The 18,841-nt window shown below is 42.5% G+C and overlaps 1 protein-coding gene across 3 annotated transcripts in view; it reads left to right on the plus strand.

The window, feature by feature from the left end:
* The window catches only part of LOC137509743 (cyclic AMP-responsive element-binding protein 3-like protein 3), a 638,953-nt gene that overhangs the window by 397,597 nt on the left and 222,515 nt on the right, over positions 1 to 18,841 (plus strand). For all 3 annotated transcript variants that reach the window (XM_068233853.1, XM_068233852.1, XM_068233854.1), the window contains one exon: positions 9,960 to 10,044. In XM_068233853.1, the coding sequence (XP_068089954.1) occupies positions 9,960 to 10,044 (85 nt within the window). The remainder of the gene's footprint in view (positions 1 to 9,959; positions 10,045 to 18,841) is intronic.

An 18,841-nucleotide genomic window follows, 5' to 3' on the forward strand; every position in this document is an offset into this window, starting at 1 on the left:
AACATAGGTAGCCAGGGGGTATATGTGCCCAGCATAGGTAGCCAGGGGGTATATGTGCCCAGCCTAGGTAGCAAGGGGGTATATGTGCCCAGCCTAGGTAGCCAGGGGGTATATGTGCCCAGCCTAGGTAGCCAGGGGGTATATGTGCCCAGCCTAGGTAGCCAGGGGGTATATGTGCCCAGCCTAGGTAGCCAGGGGGTATATGTGCCCAGCCTAGGTAGCCAGGGGGTATATGTGCCCAGCCTAGGTAGCCAGGGGGTATATGTGCCCAGCCTAGGTAGCCAGGGGGTATATGTGCCCAGCCTAGGTAGCAAGGGGGTATATGTGCCCAGCCTAGGTAGCCAGGGGGTATATGTGCCCAGCCTAGGTAGCCAGGGGGTATATGTGCCCAGCCTAGGTAGCCAGGGGGTATATGTGCCCAGCCTAGGTAGCCAGGGGGTATATGTGCCCAGCCTAGGTAGCCAGGGGGTATATGTGCCCAGCCTAGGTAGCCAGGGGGTATATGTGCCCAGCCTAGGTAGCCAGGGGGTATATGTGCCCAGCCTAGGTAGCCAGGGGGTATATGTGCCCAGTCTAGGTAGCCAGGGGGTATATGGTCCCCGTTTAGGTAGTTAGTGACAGGAGCGCTCCCCTCCCCTCTAGCCGCTGCCGCTGCTCCCCCTCACCTTGCCGCAGTTTCAGACCTCAATCAGCGAGCGACCCGACCAGTAAGAGGGCGCTGGACGCACCCGCTGTATATATGGAATTGATGTCACTTCCGCATATCAGTGCGGCGTGCTAGGTCCTAGCGCCCGCCCGCCTGATCGAGGTCTGACGCGGCGGCGCCGGCGGCTAGAGGGAGCAAGCGAGCTTCGGCCACAGGCGGAGAGCGGCAGCCACAGGGGGAGAGCGGCAGCCGGGCGGCACCTCTCAGAGGCAGGCGCCTGGGTGCCTTGCACCCGCAGCACCCGCCCAGGTTCGGCCCTGCTCCAGATGTATCTACACCAGATTGATGCTGTGGTCTACGGTTCTTTCTAATGTTACTCGGTCTGCCTCTCCCTCTAGGGGCTGGTTGGAACGGTTTCTTGCCGGGAAGGGTCCGCCTCTGCCAGCTGTAAACATAGCCATTAGTATAGTCATTTTGGTCCCTTTTAAACTTAGATCTCTTAGAGTCCTCCAGACCAACAGCAAAGGACTTCATTTTGGTGTCTAAAGTCTCCAGATAAACCTGAAAGTCATCATCACTGAGGATCTCTTTAAGCTCAGATTCCAACATACTCATTTTAATCTCCAGTTTAGGAAGTTCTTGGTGTATACGAGCTACCATATGGACCATCGAGTCAAAAGAGGCTTTGTTCCATATTTTTGCCCACACATTGGTAAATTCCACATCATCTGAAAAAAGGAAAGGAGCCACATGTGATCTACTTGACCGTGGGATAACACCTGCTCGATAATATTCTGCCAGTGTCTTTGCATGCAGGTCCAATGTCACCCACGATTTCCTAGTCATCTCCAGGTCCTGTTTAATAAGTTTAGGATCCGTTTTATTGAGATAGGTTGAACCTCCTTCTGCTCGAGCCAGAATAGTGCTGATCTGCTCATAGGTATAGGAAAACACATTGTCCCTTTTCTCTAGGCCTTCTTCTGCCATGGTGCAAGCTCCTTGGTGTCAAAAGTCAACAGTAATTTTGTGTGTGGAGTCGCACTTGCTTGGCTTCCATCAATTTCAGATGGTCAGGTGTGCAGATCCAATAGTCCCAGACACCATGGGACTCAAACTGTAGCAAATGAAGAGAAAGATCCGCACCACCTTCAGAAAAGCTTAGTCTGTTTTATTTGATAAAGACATACAAATTTAAAAAGAACTTTAAGGGCTGTGAAGTGAAGGGCTGCTTCACTTCACTGCTGGGAATTGTGAGCACTAATTATATTACATTGCTGTTTGTATATTGTTTTTTGCTGCTGCAATATCTGGTGGATTATCTGTTGTGGTTCATCTGATATTAAGCAGCAAGTGTCAGCTTTTAAAAGTAATTTTTTTTTTCTTTTCCCTCTAGTTTGTTTTGCAGCAGGCAATTGGCTAGGGGGAGGGACTAGCTGCAACAGGAGGTATTTGGTCAGCTTCAGGACTCAGTACTGAGCTTGCTCAGTCTGTGGCTTGCTCACTAAGTGGCTGCGACACAAGTGGCATAGGCGTTAAAAACAGGCGTTAACACAGGCACAAGAGAGTGGTGAGAGGAAGTAGGTAAGGACTAAAAAAAAAAAAAAAAAAACCTTCAATCAATATTGCGTTTTTTTGCATTGGTTAGAATGTGCTAGGCACGCTGTGGTGTAGTCTTTAAATTTTGAGGACTCCACCCCAACTTCACTCACTCCACCTCCACTCCTCCACCCCTCCCGCCCCTCCTCCTCCCCTCCTCCCTCCTCCCCCCTCCCGCCCCTCCCCCCCCTTCTCCTCCCCTCACTCCCCACACTCCCCAACTTTACTTACTCTCCCTTTCCTCCTCCCCAGCTACACTCAATCTCCCGTTTCATCTTTTACCGCCACAGTTTACTTTAAATAATTTTTCCCCACACAAAAGTCATCATGTTGGACGATGCTGTGCAGTGTACATCCTGCAACATGTATGCATGCCTTGATCAGCGGATTGAGGGTGTTTACTGTTGCCCTGGGTGTGTGCGTGTTGCTCAGTTAGAGGCGGAAGTCGCAGAGCTAAATAAGCATCTCGCAACACTGAGAAGCATACACAACATGGAGAAGAGCTTGGATCTCACGATCCAGACACTGGATGGAACCGTTGAAGATGAGGAGGGTGGAGTACAGCCGGACCAAGAAGCAGAGGCAGCCGCTAGTTGGGTCACAGTTAGAAGGGGTAGGGGAAAAAGTGGCAGGGAGGCTAGTCCCGAGTTGTCCCTCACTAATAAGTATGCTTGTTTGCGTAATATTGGGGAGGATGATTCAGGAGTAGCAATGCTGCAGCAGGATGTGCTCCTTAGCAACCAAGGGGCAGACTGCTGTAACGAGAAAGGGAATAGGAGTGCAGCTAAGGCTAGACAGGTACTGGTGGTAGGGGATTCAATTATTAGGCGCACAGATAGGGTAATCTGTCGAAGAAACCGCGAATGCCGTACAGTCTGTTGCCTCCCGGGTGCTCGGGTTCGGCATGTAGCGGAAAGAATTGACAGATTACTGGGTGGGGCTGGGGAAGACCCGGCTGTCATGGTACACATTGGCACCAATGACAAAGTTAGTGGGAGATGGAAGGTCCTCAAAAAGGATTTTCAGGTACTTGGAGATAAACTTAAAGCAAGGACCTCCAAGGTGGTGTTTTCTGAAATACTGCCAGTGCCACGTGCTACATCTGAGAGACAGAGGGAGCTTAGGGAGTTAAATAAGTGGCTGAGAAATTGGTGTAGGAAGGAAGGGTTTGGGTTCCTGGAGAACTGGGCAGACTTTGCAGTCGGCTACAGGTTCTACAGCAGGGATGGGCTGCACCTTAATGGGGTGGGTGCAGCTGCATTGGGGGAGAAGATGGCTAAACGGTTGGAGGAGTTTTTAAACTAGGATCTGGGGGGAGGCGGGAGGATAAAGTCTCAATACGTAGACAAGATGAGGTAAAAAGACAGTGGGAACCTATCATTATGGAGGGTGGAGAGGGGGGTGGGGACAGTGTAAAGATTAAGGAGGTTGGTAAAAATTCAAGTAGCCAATTTCATGTAAACAAAATTGGTAAATGTGGTGGTAAAAATATAAAGTGCATGGTAACCAATGCTTGGAGCCTTGCAAATAAAATAGAAGAACTAGAGTTCATTCTGAATGACAAAGACTATGACATTGTGGGAATAACCGAGACATGGATGGATGAAAGCCATGACTGGATAGCTAATTTAAAAGGATACAATGTGTTTAGGAGGGATAGAACAGGGAAAAAAGGTGGAGGGGTTTGTCTCTTTGTTAAGAATTCTCTTACAGCTGTCCTCAACGATGAGATGGAGGAAGATTGCGAAGATGTGGAGTCCGTTTGGGTAAATATTCATGGTGGAAATAAAAGTTGCCAATTGCTTATTGGGGTATGCTACAGGCCACCTCTTATTAATGAAGCTGCAGAACTGCGATTACTACAGCAGATTGAAAAAGCTGCAAGTAAAAATGAGGTCATAATTATGGGCGACTTCAACTTTCCAGACATTGACTGGAGTATTGAGGCTACCCATTCTGGTAAAAGCAGCAGATTTCTGGCAGCACTACAGAACAATTACTTGACTCAAATGGTAACTGAACCAACTAGGGGGCATGCGTTACTGGATCTGATCATTTCTAATAGACCAGATAATGTATCAAATGTGCAGGTTCAAGAACATTTGGGAAATAGTGATCACAACATGATAACGTTTGATCTGGTGACTGATAGGCCACGGGGCAGCGGGACCACTAAAACTATGAAATATTAGAAAAGCAAAGTTCAGCAAAATATTAGAAAAGCAAAGTTCACTCAAATTAGGCAGGCACTAAGTTTGGTGAACTGGGATAATGTACTACAAGGGGAAGACACTGAAGGGAAATGGCAAGCTTTTAAACTTATACTCAATCAATACTGTAGTATGTATATCCCATATGGAAACAAAATGTCTAGGAATAAAAAAAGGCCTCTATGGATGAATAGAAAGGTTAAAGATAAAATGAAGAGGAAAAAGAATGCCTATAAGGTCTTAAAACAGGAGGGGACCGAGGCTGCACTAAGCAATTATAAGGAGTGCAATAAAAATTGTAAAAAAGAAATTAGGCAGGCAAAGATTGAAGCTGAAAAACAAATCGCTAAGGATATCAAATCTTACCCAAAAAAGTTTTACAAGTACATTAACTCTAAAAAAAGAAAGGTTGACTGTATAGGACTCCTAAAGGATGAGGATGGGAACTCAATGGTGGATGACCAAGGTAAGGCAGAGTTATTAAATGCTTTCTTTGCTTCTGTCTTCACAAAAGAAACAGCACTGTTGCAAACTACAGAGGCAGAAGAGTCTCAATCTTCTAACTGTAATATTAAATACTTAACGCAGGAAGAAGTGAAGGCAAGACTAAATAAATTAAAAATAGACAAGGCACCTGGCCCGGATGGCATGCATCCTCGGGTCCTAAGGGAATTAAGTTCAGTTATAGATAAACCCCTTTATCTTATCTTTTGTGACTCTCTTGCAACTGGTAGAGTCCCAGTGGATTGGCGTACAGCCCACGTTTTCCCATTATTTAAGAAGGGCAAAAAATCTGATCCAGGAAATTATAGACCTGTAAGTTTAACATCAGTTGTATGCAAACTATTTGAGGGGTTACTAAGAGATACTATACATGACTTCATAGTAGAAAATAATCTTATTTCTCAGCATCAACATGGGTTTACTAAAGACAGGTCCTGTTTGACTAACATGCTCAGCTTTTATGAGGTAGTGAATGCTAATATGGATATTGGGAATGCTGTAGATGTGATATACTTGGACTTTGCAAAGGCCTTCGACACTGTTCCCCACAAAAGTCTGGTGCAAAAGTTGAGGATGCAAGGACTGGGGAAGAGTCTGTGTTCATGGATAGGGAACTGGCTAATGGACAGAAAACAAAGAGTTGTGGTCAATGGATCATACTCAAAATGGGAGACTGTTAGCAGTGGGGTCCCACAGGGGTCTGTTCTGGGTCCAGTGCTCTTCAATGTATTTATTAATGACCTAGTAGATGCAGTAGTAAGCAATGTTGCTATTTTTGCAGATGATACAAAATTGTGCAGAATCATCAACTCTCAGGAAGATAGTGTCATATTGCAACAGGATCTGGATAGGATGGCTATATGGGCACATACATGGCAGATGAAATTCAATGTTGACAAATGTAAGGTCATGCATTTTGGACGTACTAATGGTCTAGCACCATACAAAATAAATGGGATACAGTTGGGGACATCAAACTTGGAGAAGGACTTAGGAGTACTCATTGACAAGTTAAATAATCGTACTCAATGCCAAGCAGCTGCAGCTAAAGCTAACAAAATTTTGGGATGCATTAAAAGGGAAATAAAAACTCGAGATGCTAGCATAATATTGCCCCTGTTTAACTCTCTAGTAAGGCCACATCTGGAATATGGAATTCAGTTCTGGGCACCACATTACAAAAAAGATATTGCAGTTTTAGAGCAGGTGCAGAGACGAGCAACAAAATTGATGCGTGGGATGGAAGGTCTCACTTATCAAGAAAGGTTAGATAAACTGGGTTTATTTAGTCTAGAGAAAAGACGCCTTAGAGGGGATCTAATTAACATGTATAAATACATCAGAGGGCAATATAATACCTTGGCGGATGAGCTTTTTGTCCCTAGGCCTTCTCAAAGGACTAGAGGACATGATCTGCGCATGGAGGAAAAACGTTTTAACCATTTATTTAGGAAAGGGTTCTTTACAGTAAGAGTGATTAAGATGTGGAATGCATTGCCACAGGAACTCGTTATGGCAAACTCTATACCTGCATTTAAAGGGGGCTTAGATGCTTTCCTTGCGTTGAAAGACATCCATGGCTACAATTACTAGGTAATGCCTAATGATGTTGATCCAGGTATTTTATCTGATTGCCATCTGGAGTCGGGAAGGAATTTTTCCCTTTAGGGGCTAATTGGACCATGCCTTGTAAGGGTTTTTTCGCCTTCCTCTGGATCAACAGGGATATGTGAGGGAGCAGGCTGGTGTTGTACTTTATACTGGTTGAACTCGATGGACGTATGTCTTTTTTCAACCAAAATAACTATGTAACTATGTAACAGTCCACTGTTTCGGGCTCCTGCCCATCTTCATGTTGCCTAGTTCTGAAGTAACATACACAAACTCCAACATATATACAGAGAAACAACCAATCACTGAGTATATACTAATTAGAGGACCTGATGGGAAACAGCCTATTTACATATCTAGTCACACCTCCAACTCCCCCATTGGTGGATCTGAGCAAGGTCCAAACATTCAAAAAATAACAGTCAATAATGGCTGAATAAAAAAATCAGGCATACCTCTAAGATGTATTGGCAAAATATCAGCCAAAAAACCATGGTGGAATATGCTGAATTGCAAAAAAAGAAAAAAATCTAAAAAGTAACATTTTATTAAAGAAAACAAAACATCAAAATCCACATGGAAATGACGCATAAACGTGTCAATAAGACGTGACGCCATACCCGCATACGCGTACAGATGACGCAATAATGCATATCCTCTATCTAGACTACAGACGACCAAAAATACGCATCTATGCCGGATGTATATACACATGAGACAAACGCTCAAAAAATGACGCATGAACGCATCAAAAATTACGCATCAATAAAACAACAGCCTGGAAAGTGCCACATGAACGCGTCCTAACCATACGTAATCTTTGCGACTAAAAATACGCGTCAAAATTAACCAAACACCAAAAATGTCAAAAGTCGAAAAAATGCCAATGAAATGCCAAAAAAATGCCAAAAAAAGCCAGACAAATGCCAAAAAAATGTAAAAAAAAAATCAAAAAATGCCAAAAAAATGCCATAAAAATGTCATATATGAAAAAATCAATTCAGCAATTTCCACCAATGGTATACAAAATCAGATGATTGGTAGTATAATAAAAAATATCTAATAAAAGAAAGCTAATAAGGCCTTTAACCAGCCGGGCGGTATGGACGAGCTCAGCTCGTCCATCACCGCCGGAGGCTGCCGCTCAGGCCCTGCTGGGCCGATTTTCATCAAATAAAGAGCAGCACACGCAGCCGGCACTTTGCCAGCCGCGTGTGCTGCTCGATCGCCGCCGCTCTGCGGCGATCCGCCGCGAGCAGCGGCGAAAGAGGGTCCCCCCAGCCGCCTGAGCCCAGCGTAGCCGGAACAAAAAGTTCCGGCCAGCGCTAAGGGCTGGATCGGAGGCGGCTGACGTCAGGACGTCGGCTGACGTCGATGACGTCACTCCGCTCGTCGCTATGGCGACGATGTAAGCAAAACAAGGAAGGCCGCTCATTGCGGCCTTCCTTGTTTATTCTGGGCGCCGGAGGCGATCGGAAGAACGCCTCCGGAGCGCCCTCTAGTGGGCTTTCATGCAGCCAACTTTCAGTTGGCTGCATGAAATAGTTTTTTTTTATTTAAAAAAAACCCTCCTGCAGCCGCCCTGGCGATCTTAATAGAACGCCAGGGTGGATAAATATATATCTGTGAGTTTATCAGTATCACCAATCTAGTCTCAAATCATACTCTTTATTTAACCCACTATTCACAGTGTCAATAAAGGGGGTGATAGATTGTCTAGATTATTGAAGTTAGAATCTAAATGGATCAGAGAACTTGACACTGTGAATAGTGGGTTAAATAAAGAGTATGATTTGAGATTAGATTGGTGATACTGATAAACTCATAGTTATATATTTATAGGCCTTATTAGCTTTCTTTTATTGGATATTTTTTATTATACTACTAATCATCTGATTTTGTATACCATTGGTGGAAATTGCTGAATTGATTTTTTCATATATGACATTTTTATGGCATTTTTTGGCATTTTTTTGACTTTTTTTGGCTTTTTTTGTTGCATTTTTTGGCATTTTTTAGGGCATTTTTTTGGCATTTTTTTGACATTTTTTTGATCTTTAGGCTGGTTTCACAGTGGGACATTACAGGCGCACGTTAGAGCAGCCTGTAACGCACCCCAACGCACAGCAATGAAAAATCAATGGGCTGTTCACAGTGCCCATGTTGCATTACATTGTAACGCAGCACGTCTACATAACGTACTGCATGCAGTACTTTACGCGCGGCTAAGCCGCGTTAGACTGTTTGCACATGCTCAGTAGGGTTTTCTTTTTCCATTTTATGGGCGGAGAGGAGGCGGGGAGAGGCCGCTACGTAGCCAGGCACATGGCTACTTATTCACTGCACTTGCAGTGTTTACATCCTGGAGCGGCCGCGGATTGGCTGGCGGGACCACGTGATGCGGAGAGCTCCGCTCACGTGGTCTCCGCAGTGCCTCCAACAGAGCAGGCGCGCCAAGAGCTGCTTGTAACGCGACTTTTGACAGCGTCCTGCTCCAACACCACCAGGCGTTGCGTTAGGGGCACATTATGCGACCATAACGTCCCCTAAAACGCAACGTTCCACTGTGAAACCAGCCTTAGGGCTATGGTATTGCGATAAAGTTGCTTTAAGCAATTTTACAGCAAGAGGCTGCTTCCAGTAAAAGTAAATGAAAGTCTATAGAGTGCGATGCAATGTGGTGTGACGGAAGTACTCAAATCGCCGCAATCCCGGTGTAAAGTCAACAGTTCGTTACCGCATGATTTGTGCCTACCACACGGATTATGCTGTAATGCAAGTCTATGGCGACACAGTAAGTGTAAACGACAAGTGTGGTGTGACTCGGTACTCATGCACGGACCAACGGGAGTCCCGGTACATCTCAGCAGGGAGTAAGTCACATACTAAGGGCCTATGCACATTACCCTGTCGGGGCTGTCTGCCAAAGAGTAATATGAAAGGGGCTTTGGTGAGGTGGGATTCTCTTGCAGCGGCCTTTCCCACCGTGGGTGAATGGTACTGCACAAGTGTGAATCTGGCCTCAAACACCTGGCAGTTCCACAATAACAGTTGACAGGCAAGTGCACCCACACTATTTACTGTATGTGTAAATGAGCTTTGTCTTAATTTTCATTTGTGGCAAAACTCTGGGCACATATTGAAGCCTTTGATGTCACAGAGCCAGGAGATGAAATCCCTCCAATGGGGCCACAGTTAGAACTTACTGGAAAAAATTTTAACCTTTCCTTACTATATAAATTATAATTAAAAGTCTTGGTGGCTCCCAAAAAAGAGGCAAATAACAGTTCAAGAATACATGAATTTCGAAGTATGGCATAGAGTAAAAACTAGTGTAAGCTATGCATATTAAATGTTGTGAAAATAATGTATTCAATTCTTTAACTCCCTAGGTCCCTGCTGGAACAACTTCGCAAACTTCAGACACTGGTTTCCCAATCTGCTGGAAAGGCAACTCAGACGAGCACCTGTGTAGCAGTTAGTACTGAACACCTTATCTATATGTGTGTGTGTGTGTGTGTGTGTGTGTGTGTGTGTGTGTGTGTGTGTGTGTGTGTGTGTGTGTGTGTGTGTGTGTGTGTGTGTGTGTGTGTGTGTGTGTGTGTGTGTGTGTGTGTGTGTGTGTGTGTGTGTGTGTGTGTGTCACGCAAAAACGCCTTAAACGATTTGAACGAAATTTGGTATACAAATCCCTTACTACCTGGGATGTTCTGGGGGTCTCCCGTCCCCCCTGCACACCTGGGCGGAGCTACAAACAGCCAGGTTACACCCATTCAAGTGAATGGAAAAGGGTGCCATTCTCACAGTATGTTTCAATAGGTTTTTATTGAACAGTTTTTGAAATTTTTTTACAATAACAGACTTCAATAATAAGTCTTATAACTTTTGAAGAAAAATAATATACATTACATACATTCTGTACATTCAAATAATAGAAAACAGTATTTCTTGTCTTTAAGATAGAAAAATCAATACACATACATATGTCTGTTTGAGTTATATTCCCATAACATTATTTATATGTAGTCCAGAACACCAAGATGTTAAAATGAAGTAAATCTATGAATGGGTTCAGCTCAACCTGGGAAATGGGGGATTAAAACCACCCTACAGAGATCCCAGGGAACCGAAACCATTTTCTGTAATATCAGTGTCCCACTATAAACCCAGTTGCCTCTACTAGGCAACTTACCAGCAGCTACCCAGATAGGACTTCAAGTTAGTTTTGTCTGTGAGAAAAACAGTGGGACAGGTGGACTAGGCCACATAATGTCTACAGCTATGTGGAAATCTAGCATATGTTAATCTATTGACCAAATAGATAAATTATGGTCTAAATCTTATTCTTTATCTATATATTTTTAAAGAAAACACTGATTACTAGTAGCAGCAAGTTACACATAGAAAAACCAGAACTAAAGACAGAAGAAGTATTCTGTGTAATTCTTATTATCTCTTGTAAACGTGAGAGGAAGAAGATGAAAGTTATACACCAAACAGTATTCCTATAAGCTTAGATACTATTATTGTTAAAAATCAAAAATCTCAGTCTCTAGATAAAGTATAAGCCAGGATTGTATCTTTTTCATAAAGGATTCTAGTATCCCTGTGTTCATTGCCCATTTCTTTTCTGCAGATAAGTTAAAATTAACCCCTTTAATGATCTCTCCAACATCAGGTATATATTTGGTTTTCCAGTTTTCTGCCAGCAGGATTCTTGTGGTTACAAACATATGGTCATATAGTATACATTCCCTTGGAGGGAGATCAGCAATATTTAGGTGTAGTAAAGCCATTTTTGATGGTATGTGGGTCAGGTTTTAATGGCAGTTTTTTCAATATTAAGGTAATTTCTTCCCACATTTTTTTGTAATTTAGGGCATTCCCAAAAAAATATGTTCCAAGGTGCCCTCTCCACCCCACTCTCTCCAACATAAGGGTGAGGCACTGGAGTCAAACCTGGAGATTTTACTAGGAGTTATATACCATCTCCACAGCATTTTAAGTAGGTTCTCATGGCGTGAGACACAGTGGGAGGATTTTTTTAAGTGATCTTATAGTTCTCTCCCAGTCTTCCTGTTCTATATCCTCTTTAAAATATTCCTGCCATTTCTTAAGTTGCCATTGGGGAGAGTCACCTTTGGTTGCTAACAAGGTTCTGTAAAATAACGCAGTACCTTTCAGGTAGTGTTGATCTGGGGATAATATTTTAACTATTGGGGGAGGTAGCAATATAGGATTGGGAAAATTAGTTTTGAAAATGTTTTGGATCTTTAGATATTTGAATTCGTCAGATTGGGGTATATCATATTCTGTCACAATATCACTAAACGTTTTTAGTTTTGAGTCTTGGAGCAACCTATCCACTGATATAATTCCTTTGTCAACCCAATTATCAATAGATATCTTTTTTATTACATTATGGATATTGCTAAATGGGATAGATAACTGTTTAGTAGATAGGGAATGTTTGGAGCAACGTTTTACAAATGTTTGGAGCAACGTTTTACAAAATCTTTCCATACTCTAATTGTGTTGGCTGTTATTGGATTGGGGATTTTTAATGTGGATTTCCATAGCAGTTTAGTTTCTATTAGACCTCTATAAGAGCCACTAGAATTATATACTTGCTCCAGTGTTACCCATTGTTTATTGGATTCAGCCCAAATTTCTCTGGATTGTTCCAGAATCGTAGCTCTATAATATAAGCCTATATCAGGTACTCCAAGACCCAAATCTGTGGTATGTAGTGTAAGAATATCATATGTAAATCTCAGTGATTTATTGCATAAAACAAATTTATTAATCAATTTTTGAATTGGAGTAAAGAATTTTTGAGGGACCTTGATAGGAAGATTTTTAAATAAGTATAATAATCTGGGGAGTATCATCATCTTTACCGCAGCCACTTTTCCCAACCATGAAAACTCTAACTTTGTTAATAAATCCAATTGAGTCTTAAAGGGAAGGTCCAAGCAAAAAAAAAAAAATGAGTTTAACTTACCTGGGGCTTCTACCAGCCCCATGTAGCCATCCTGTGCCCTCATAGTCACTCACTGCTGCTCCAGTCCCCCGCTGGCAGCTTTCTGACCTCGGAGGTCAGGGCCGCATTGCGTACATTTTTACGCATTCCCGCTAGTGCAGGAACATTAACATATACATTTTTACGCGTTAGTGGTGCAACGCATACATTTTTGTTACTGCACTAGCTGGAATGCGTAAAAATGTATGCAATGCGGCCCTGACCTCCGAGGTCAGAAAGCTGCCAGCGGGGGACTGGAGCAGCAGTGAGTGACTACGAGGGCACAGGATGGCTACATGGGGCTGGTAGAAGCCCCAGGTAAGTGAAACTCATTTTTTTTTTTTTTGCTTGGACCTTCCCTTTAAGACCATATATCCATGGCTCATAGTTTGTTTTATAAATTTGTGATATGGTAGGGGTAATATATATACCTAAATATTTGAAAGATTTTTCATTCCACATGTATTGGCATGTTTTTATTACATTTATTAAATCACAGGGGAGAATCACAGTTTTACTTTTGTTTAGTTTATAATATGAGATTTTTGAAAAAAAGACTCAGTTCTGATTCTAAGTGTATAAGTGATGTCTTAGGATCTTGTAAATATAGCAGTATATTGTCTGCATATAGACCTATCTTTGTCTCCTGGTCTCCAGGTTTGACTCCTTGTATAAACTTATTATTCCTGATTTTTTGAGCTAGTGGCTCCAGTGTTAAGATAAGGATTGAAGGAGAGAGTGGGCATCCTTGTCGAGTACCATTCGTTATGTTAAATGGATCAGAGAGGGAACCTGAGGACAGTACTCTGGCCGAAGGAGTAGTATATAGGGCCATTATGGCCTTATGTAGAAAGCCATCACAACCAAATTTATGTAATACCTTTGATAAATAGGACCAGTTTACTCTGTCAAAGGCCTTCTCTGCGTCTAAAGAGACCAACAGAGAAGGCCTTTTACTACATTCTAGTTCATGTAAGACTGCTAAAACCTTCCTGGTGGCATCACTAGTCATTCTATTCCTAACAAAACCTACCTGATCTAAATGTATTAAGTCTGGGATTAGGGGGTCTATTCTATTGGCTATTATTTTTGCATATATCTTTAGGTCTACATTTAAAGAGACACTGAAGCGAGACTAAATCTCGCTTCAGGTCTTATATATAGCAGGGGCACGTGTGCCCCTGCTAAAACGCCGCTATCCCGCGGCTTAACGGGGGTCCCTTCACCCCCAACCCACCCCCCGCAAATGTTGGTCGGAAAATGGTCGCTGGTAATCTTCTTCCTGGAGGCAGGCCTAACGGCTGCAGCCCTGCCTCCCAGTGCGTCTATCAGACGCGCATCGCCGCCTCTCCCCCGCCCCTCTCAGTGAAGGAAGACTGAGAGGGGCGGGGGAGAGGCGGAGATACGCGTCTGACAGACGCGCATGGGGCAGGGCTGCGGCGGTTAGCCCTGCCCCAACCAGGAAGCGCTCCCCCGCTGCACGGAGGGGGTTTGGGGGGACAGGGACCCCCGTTAAGCCGCGCTATAGCGGCGTTTTAGCAGGGGCACGCATGCCCCTGCTAGCTATGAGGTCTGAAGTGAGATCTATTCTCGCTTCAGACTGTCTTTAAGAGAGAAATGGGTCTGTAGCTACTTGGATCACTTAAATCTTTGTCCTCTTTGGGGATTAATGAAATTATGGCTTCTAATGACTCTCTCTGAAAACTACCAGATTTAGCTACCTCATTGTACAATTCTGCTAAGGGGGCTTTTTAGTAAGTGGATATGTTTCATATAATATTCTCCTAGGAATCCATCTATACCTGGGGATTTGTTTCTTTTAAGGGATTTTATTGCTCTTTCAACCTCATTTATATGGAAGGGGATATTAATTTATTTTTTTTTCAAATTCGTCTAATGAGGGGAGGTCTACACTGCCTAAATATTTCTCAATTTCTACTTGAGTAGGTTGATGCGCTTCAGGGTCTATTCTCAGATTATATAAAGATTCATAGTAAGTTGCTAAAGCATCTACAATTTCTTTTGGGTGGTGTACCACTATCTTTTTCTTTGGGTGTTTTATCTTTAAGATTCTATGTGCTGTCCTTCTTCCTTTAATTTTCCTAGCCATCATCTTACCAGCCTTGTCTCTATCTGAGTACCAGTTCTCCTTCATGATACACTGCCATTTGTCATATTGGCAATATAGCATTTCACTGAGTTCTTTCCGTTTCTCCTTCTACTTTGGGTATTAAAGATAGTTCTTTTTTTATCATAAATCACCCTTTCCATATTCTTTATATCTTTTAAAATATTTTCATATTTTTCTTTTCTCTTCCTTTTCTCTATAGAGCCTTGTTGAATAAACACGCCTCTTATAAAGGCCTTGTGTGCGTTCCATATGGTGGCCTTGGAAGTTTCATTATTATTTAATTTAAAATATTCCTCTATTTTTTGTGTTATTAGTGAGGCTCACTGTTCTGAGTACAATATATTTCATTTTCCAAATATAAGAAGGAGGTGGGGACCCTGTTACTTGTAGTTCAAATACTATTGGGGAATGACCTGACCATGACCTTGTGTTAATGTTGATTTTTTTGATTAAAGGGAGTGTAAATTTGTCTGTAAATAAATAATCTATTCTATTGTAAGATTTAAAAACTGGGGAATAGTGAGTATAATCTGTCTCTCCTGGGTGCATACATCTCCAGACATCATATAGCTCATGATTCAGGAGAGTTGGTCGTAAAGTGGAAGGGTTTTTTTTCTTTAAATAAGAACAATCTATCTGTGGGTCAACTACTAAATTTAAATCACCTACAATTAGTAAATTACCTTTGGTCATTTTATCGATTTTTTTTGAATTTTTTATTTAGAAATCTAATTTGGCCACTATTTGGAACATATATATTTACTATTGTATATATTTGAGTGTTTATTTTCCCTACTAGTATGACCATTCTGCCATCTTTACTACTAAAGGATTCCTGCAATTCAAATCCTATAGAATCCCTAATAGCCACACAAACCCCAGCTCTTTTCTTATTTTGTAAAGTAGAGTGATATATGGAAGAAATTGGTACAGTTTGAACTTAGAGGCCCCCTCTTTATTAAGATGTGTTTCCTGCAAACATATTATTTCAGCTCCTTCATCTTTGGTTAGCTTTTGAGCTAAATATCTCTTTCTGTGTGAGTTCAAACCTCTCACATTAAGAGATATAATTTTAAGAGTTCTGGACATACATACAAAAAGTTCTGCACTTACATAGAGTAGTATTCATAGTTCTGGTTAGAGTCTTCATATGTTCCTGGTATTTTCTCTTTAAGGAAAAACAATCATACATGTACACTAAAACGATATGAAAGAAAGGGGTTAAAACACATGAAAAAGATAAAGAAATATTTTTGCGTATTTTTATACGCATTGTATGCGTATATATTAAAATACTCGATTTTTACGGAAACAGTGCCAAAAGCGGCAAATGCAGTAAAAAAGGCGATAAATTTTGCGGTTGCGGTAATTTTTGCAATAAAAATTCAAAAAATTGCCGCAAGGTCAAAAATAGTCTAATCTGTGCAGTGAGGCCTAAACATTCAAGATAAATGAGGAAATAGTCAAAATTATTCAAAATAGTTCTAGATTTCTCAAAATTATCAAAGAAATTCTTCAATGTCAAAAACAGTCCAACCTAAAAGAAAAGGCATAAAAACAACAAAAAAAGACATACAGCAAAAAACAAACAAGAAAAACTGATGACCTGTCCAGGTCATATCATCAGAACTTGCCCACAGCCGTGGGCAATATGTGAGAACAGTCCTCCTCTTCCTCAAGATGTTATCAGGCAAGAAACTTGAAAAAAAAAACAAGTATGGAGAAAAGTTCTGTGGGGGGGGGGGGGGGGGGAGTTTGTGAAGCAACACTGATTTTCCCAAAAACAGTTCAGGTGTCTGTTGCTCCAGCAACAGAGGATTTCTCAGCTTCCTCCTTGTTGTCCTGTGCAGGAGTGGTATCCATAGCTTGGTTATATGATCTGTACTTTGGGGTTGATATTTGCAAATTCCAGTTGGCAAGCTTATCTAGACCTTCTTGGGGTGAGTGAAAGATGTATCTTGTCCCTTGTCGTGTTACTCTTAGTTTTGTGGGGAATCCCCATGAGCACTCTTTTTTTTGAGCTCTCAGAGTAGTTGTGGAAACAGTGGAAAATGCTCTTCTTGCTTTCAAAGTGTTCTGTGATAGATCTGAGTACAAGATAAAGTCCTGATAAGGCTGTGGAAGTTTTTGGCCTCTTCTGGTGGTATCTAAGAAAGCTTCTTTTATATGATAATAGTGCACCCTCATGATTACATCTCTTGGTACATTTGGACCGAGATGAGAAGGCTTAGGCAATCTGTGTACTCTGTCCACGACTCTGTCTATGTCAGAAGATGCTGGCAAAGTTGTTTTTAACACATCACCCACGTAGTTTCTGAGCTGGCCTGTGGTAACGCTTTCAGGGATTCCCCTCAGCTTCATATTATTTCTTCTATTCCTATCTTCTGTGTCTGTCTGTTTCTCCTTTAGTTCCTTCACTTCCAGAACTAGTGCATCATGAGAGTCCACCAGCTCATTATATGCCACTGTCACCACCTTCAGCTTCTCCTCTATCCCTGAGAACCTCTTGTCAGTGTTAATAGCAATGGCTGTCATGGCGTCCGTCATTGCCTTCATGTCACACTGCCATGCTGATCTAAAGGATGTCATTAAATCTTTCATCATCGCTAATGTAAGCGGCTGATCGGATTCAGGGATGTTAAAGAAGGGGTCTGCGTAGCTAGCCTCCGGGGATGCTGTGATCACAGCTTGGCCTACCTTAGTCAGCGTGTCCTCTGAGCTGGCAGCATGCTTCAGCGGGCTTCTGCTTCTGGAAGCTGGGGACTCAGGGGTACCGAGATAGGAACTTCTGAGAGGCAAGGTAGTGTGGATGGGTGATGTTTCGCCAGGTCTAAGGGCTTCATAGCGTCCTGGATGCACAGGGATCGGCGATGCTGCATCATGGTATCTCCTGTCCTCATGGCCATCTCGGTCAAAAAGATCTAGCAGTCTCCGTGGCTTGGGAGTGTAATATTTTCTCCTGGGCTGCACTCTGGACCAGTCTGTGGAGTCTCTGTAGTGTTCCTCTGCCATTTTTAGCGGTGGATGGGTGCTGTGGAAGTCGCTGTGAGCCGCTGTATCAGTGTCCTTTACAGAGCAGATGGATCAGGCGGCCATCACGCTCTGTAGCCACGCCCCGCCTCCCCGCCATTCTCACAGTAATTGAGCCAGAGTCCCCACACTTGGCACAGTTGGTCACTTGGTGACCGAGGTTGCAAATCCAGGAAAAGTGGGTGGAGCATAAAACTGCCAATGAAATTTCAGACATTCATTTTAAATGGAAAAAATGTAAACTGCAGCCATTCTTACACTGTTAATCGCAGGGTTTTCAAACTTGGCAAACTTGGTCACTGGGTGAATGAGATTAATATTCAGGAAAGTGGGTGGAGCCTACAACAGCCAATCAAAAGTCACTTATTGATTTTCAAGGGGAATATTAAAACTGCTGCCATTCGTACACTGTTAATGGCAGAGGCTTCAAACTTTCTACAGTCTGTCATTGGGTGACTGGGGTCCAAATTCACTAAAGGGGCGGGGCCATAAACAGCCAATCAGACTTTCTTGGTGGATAAACTACTTCCATTCACACATTTTTGATGCCAGGAACCTGAAAGCTAACAAACTTGGTCATTGAGTGACTGTGGGTCAAGGTTACAAAAAGTGGGCAGAGCCAAAAATAAAGTTCACTAGGAAAATATAAACTGCAGCCATTCTTACACTGTTACTGGCAGGGTTCTCAAACTTTGCACAGTTGGTCACTGCCACTGGGTGAAAGGGATGAATATTCAAGAGAGTGGGTGGAGCCTACAATAGCCAATTAAAATTCACCTGTTGATTTTCAAAAGGAATATTTACATTGCTGCCATTCTTACATGCTTCAAACCTGGTACTGTTAGTCACTGGGTGACTGGGGTTCAAATTCGGAAAGAGGGCGGAGCCACAAACAGCCAATCAGATTTGTTTAATTTCAATGGGAATATACAAATAATTGATACCAAAAGCCCAAAGCTCATAAACTTGATCATTGAGTGACTGTATGTTAAGGTTAGAAAAAGTGGGCGGAGCCAACAACTTCATTTTATTCTAGGGGAAAATATAAACTGCAGCCATTCTTAGACTGTTACAATACAATATACAATACA

The sequence above is a fragment of the Hyperolius riggenbachi genome, chromosome 1 (assembly GCF_040937935.1).
Source record: "Hyperolius riggenbachi isolate aHypRig1 chromosome 1, aHypRig1.pri, whole genome shotgun sequence".
NCBI lineage: Eukaryota > Metazoa > Chordata > Amphibia > Anura > Hyperoliidae > Hyperolius > Hyperolius riggenbachi.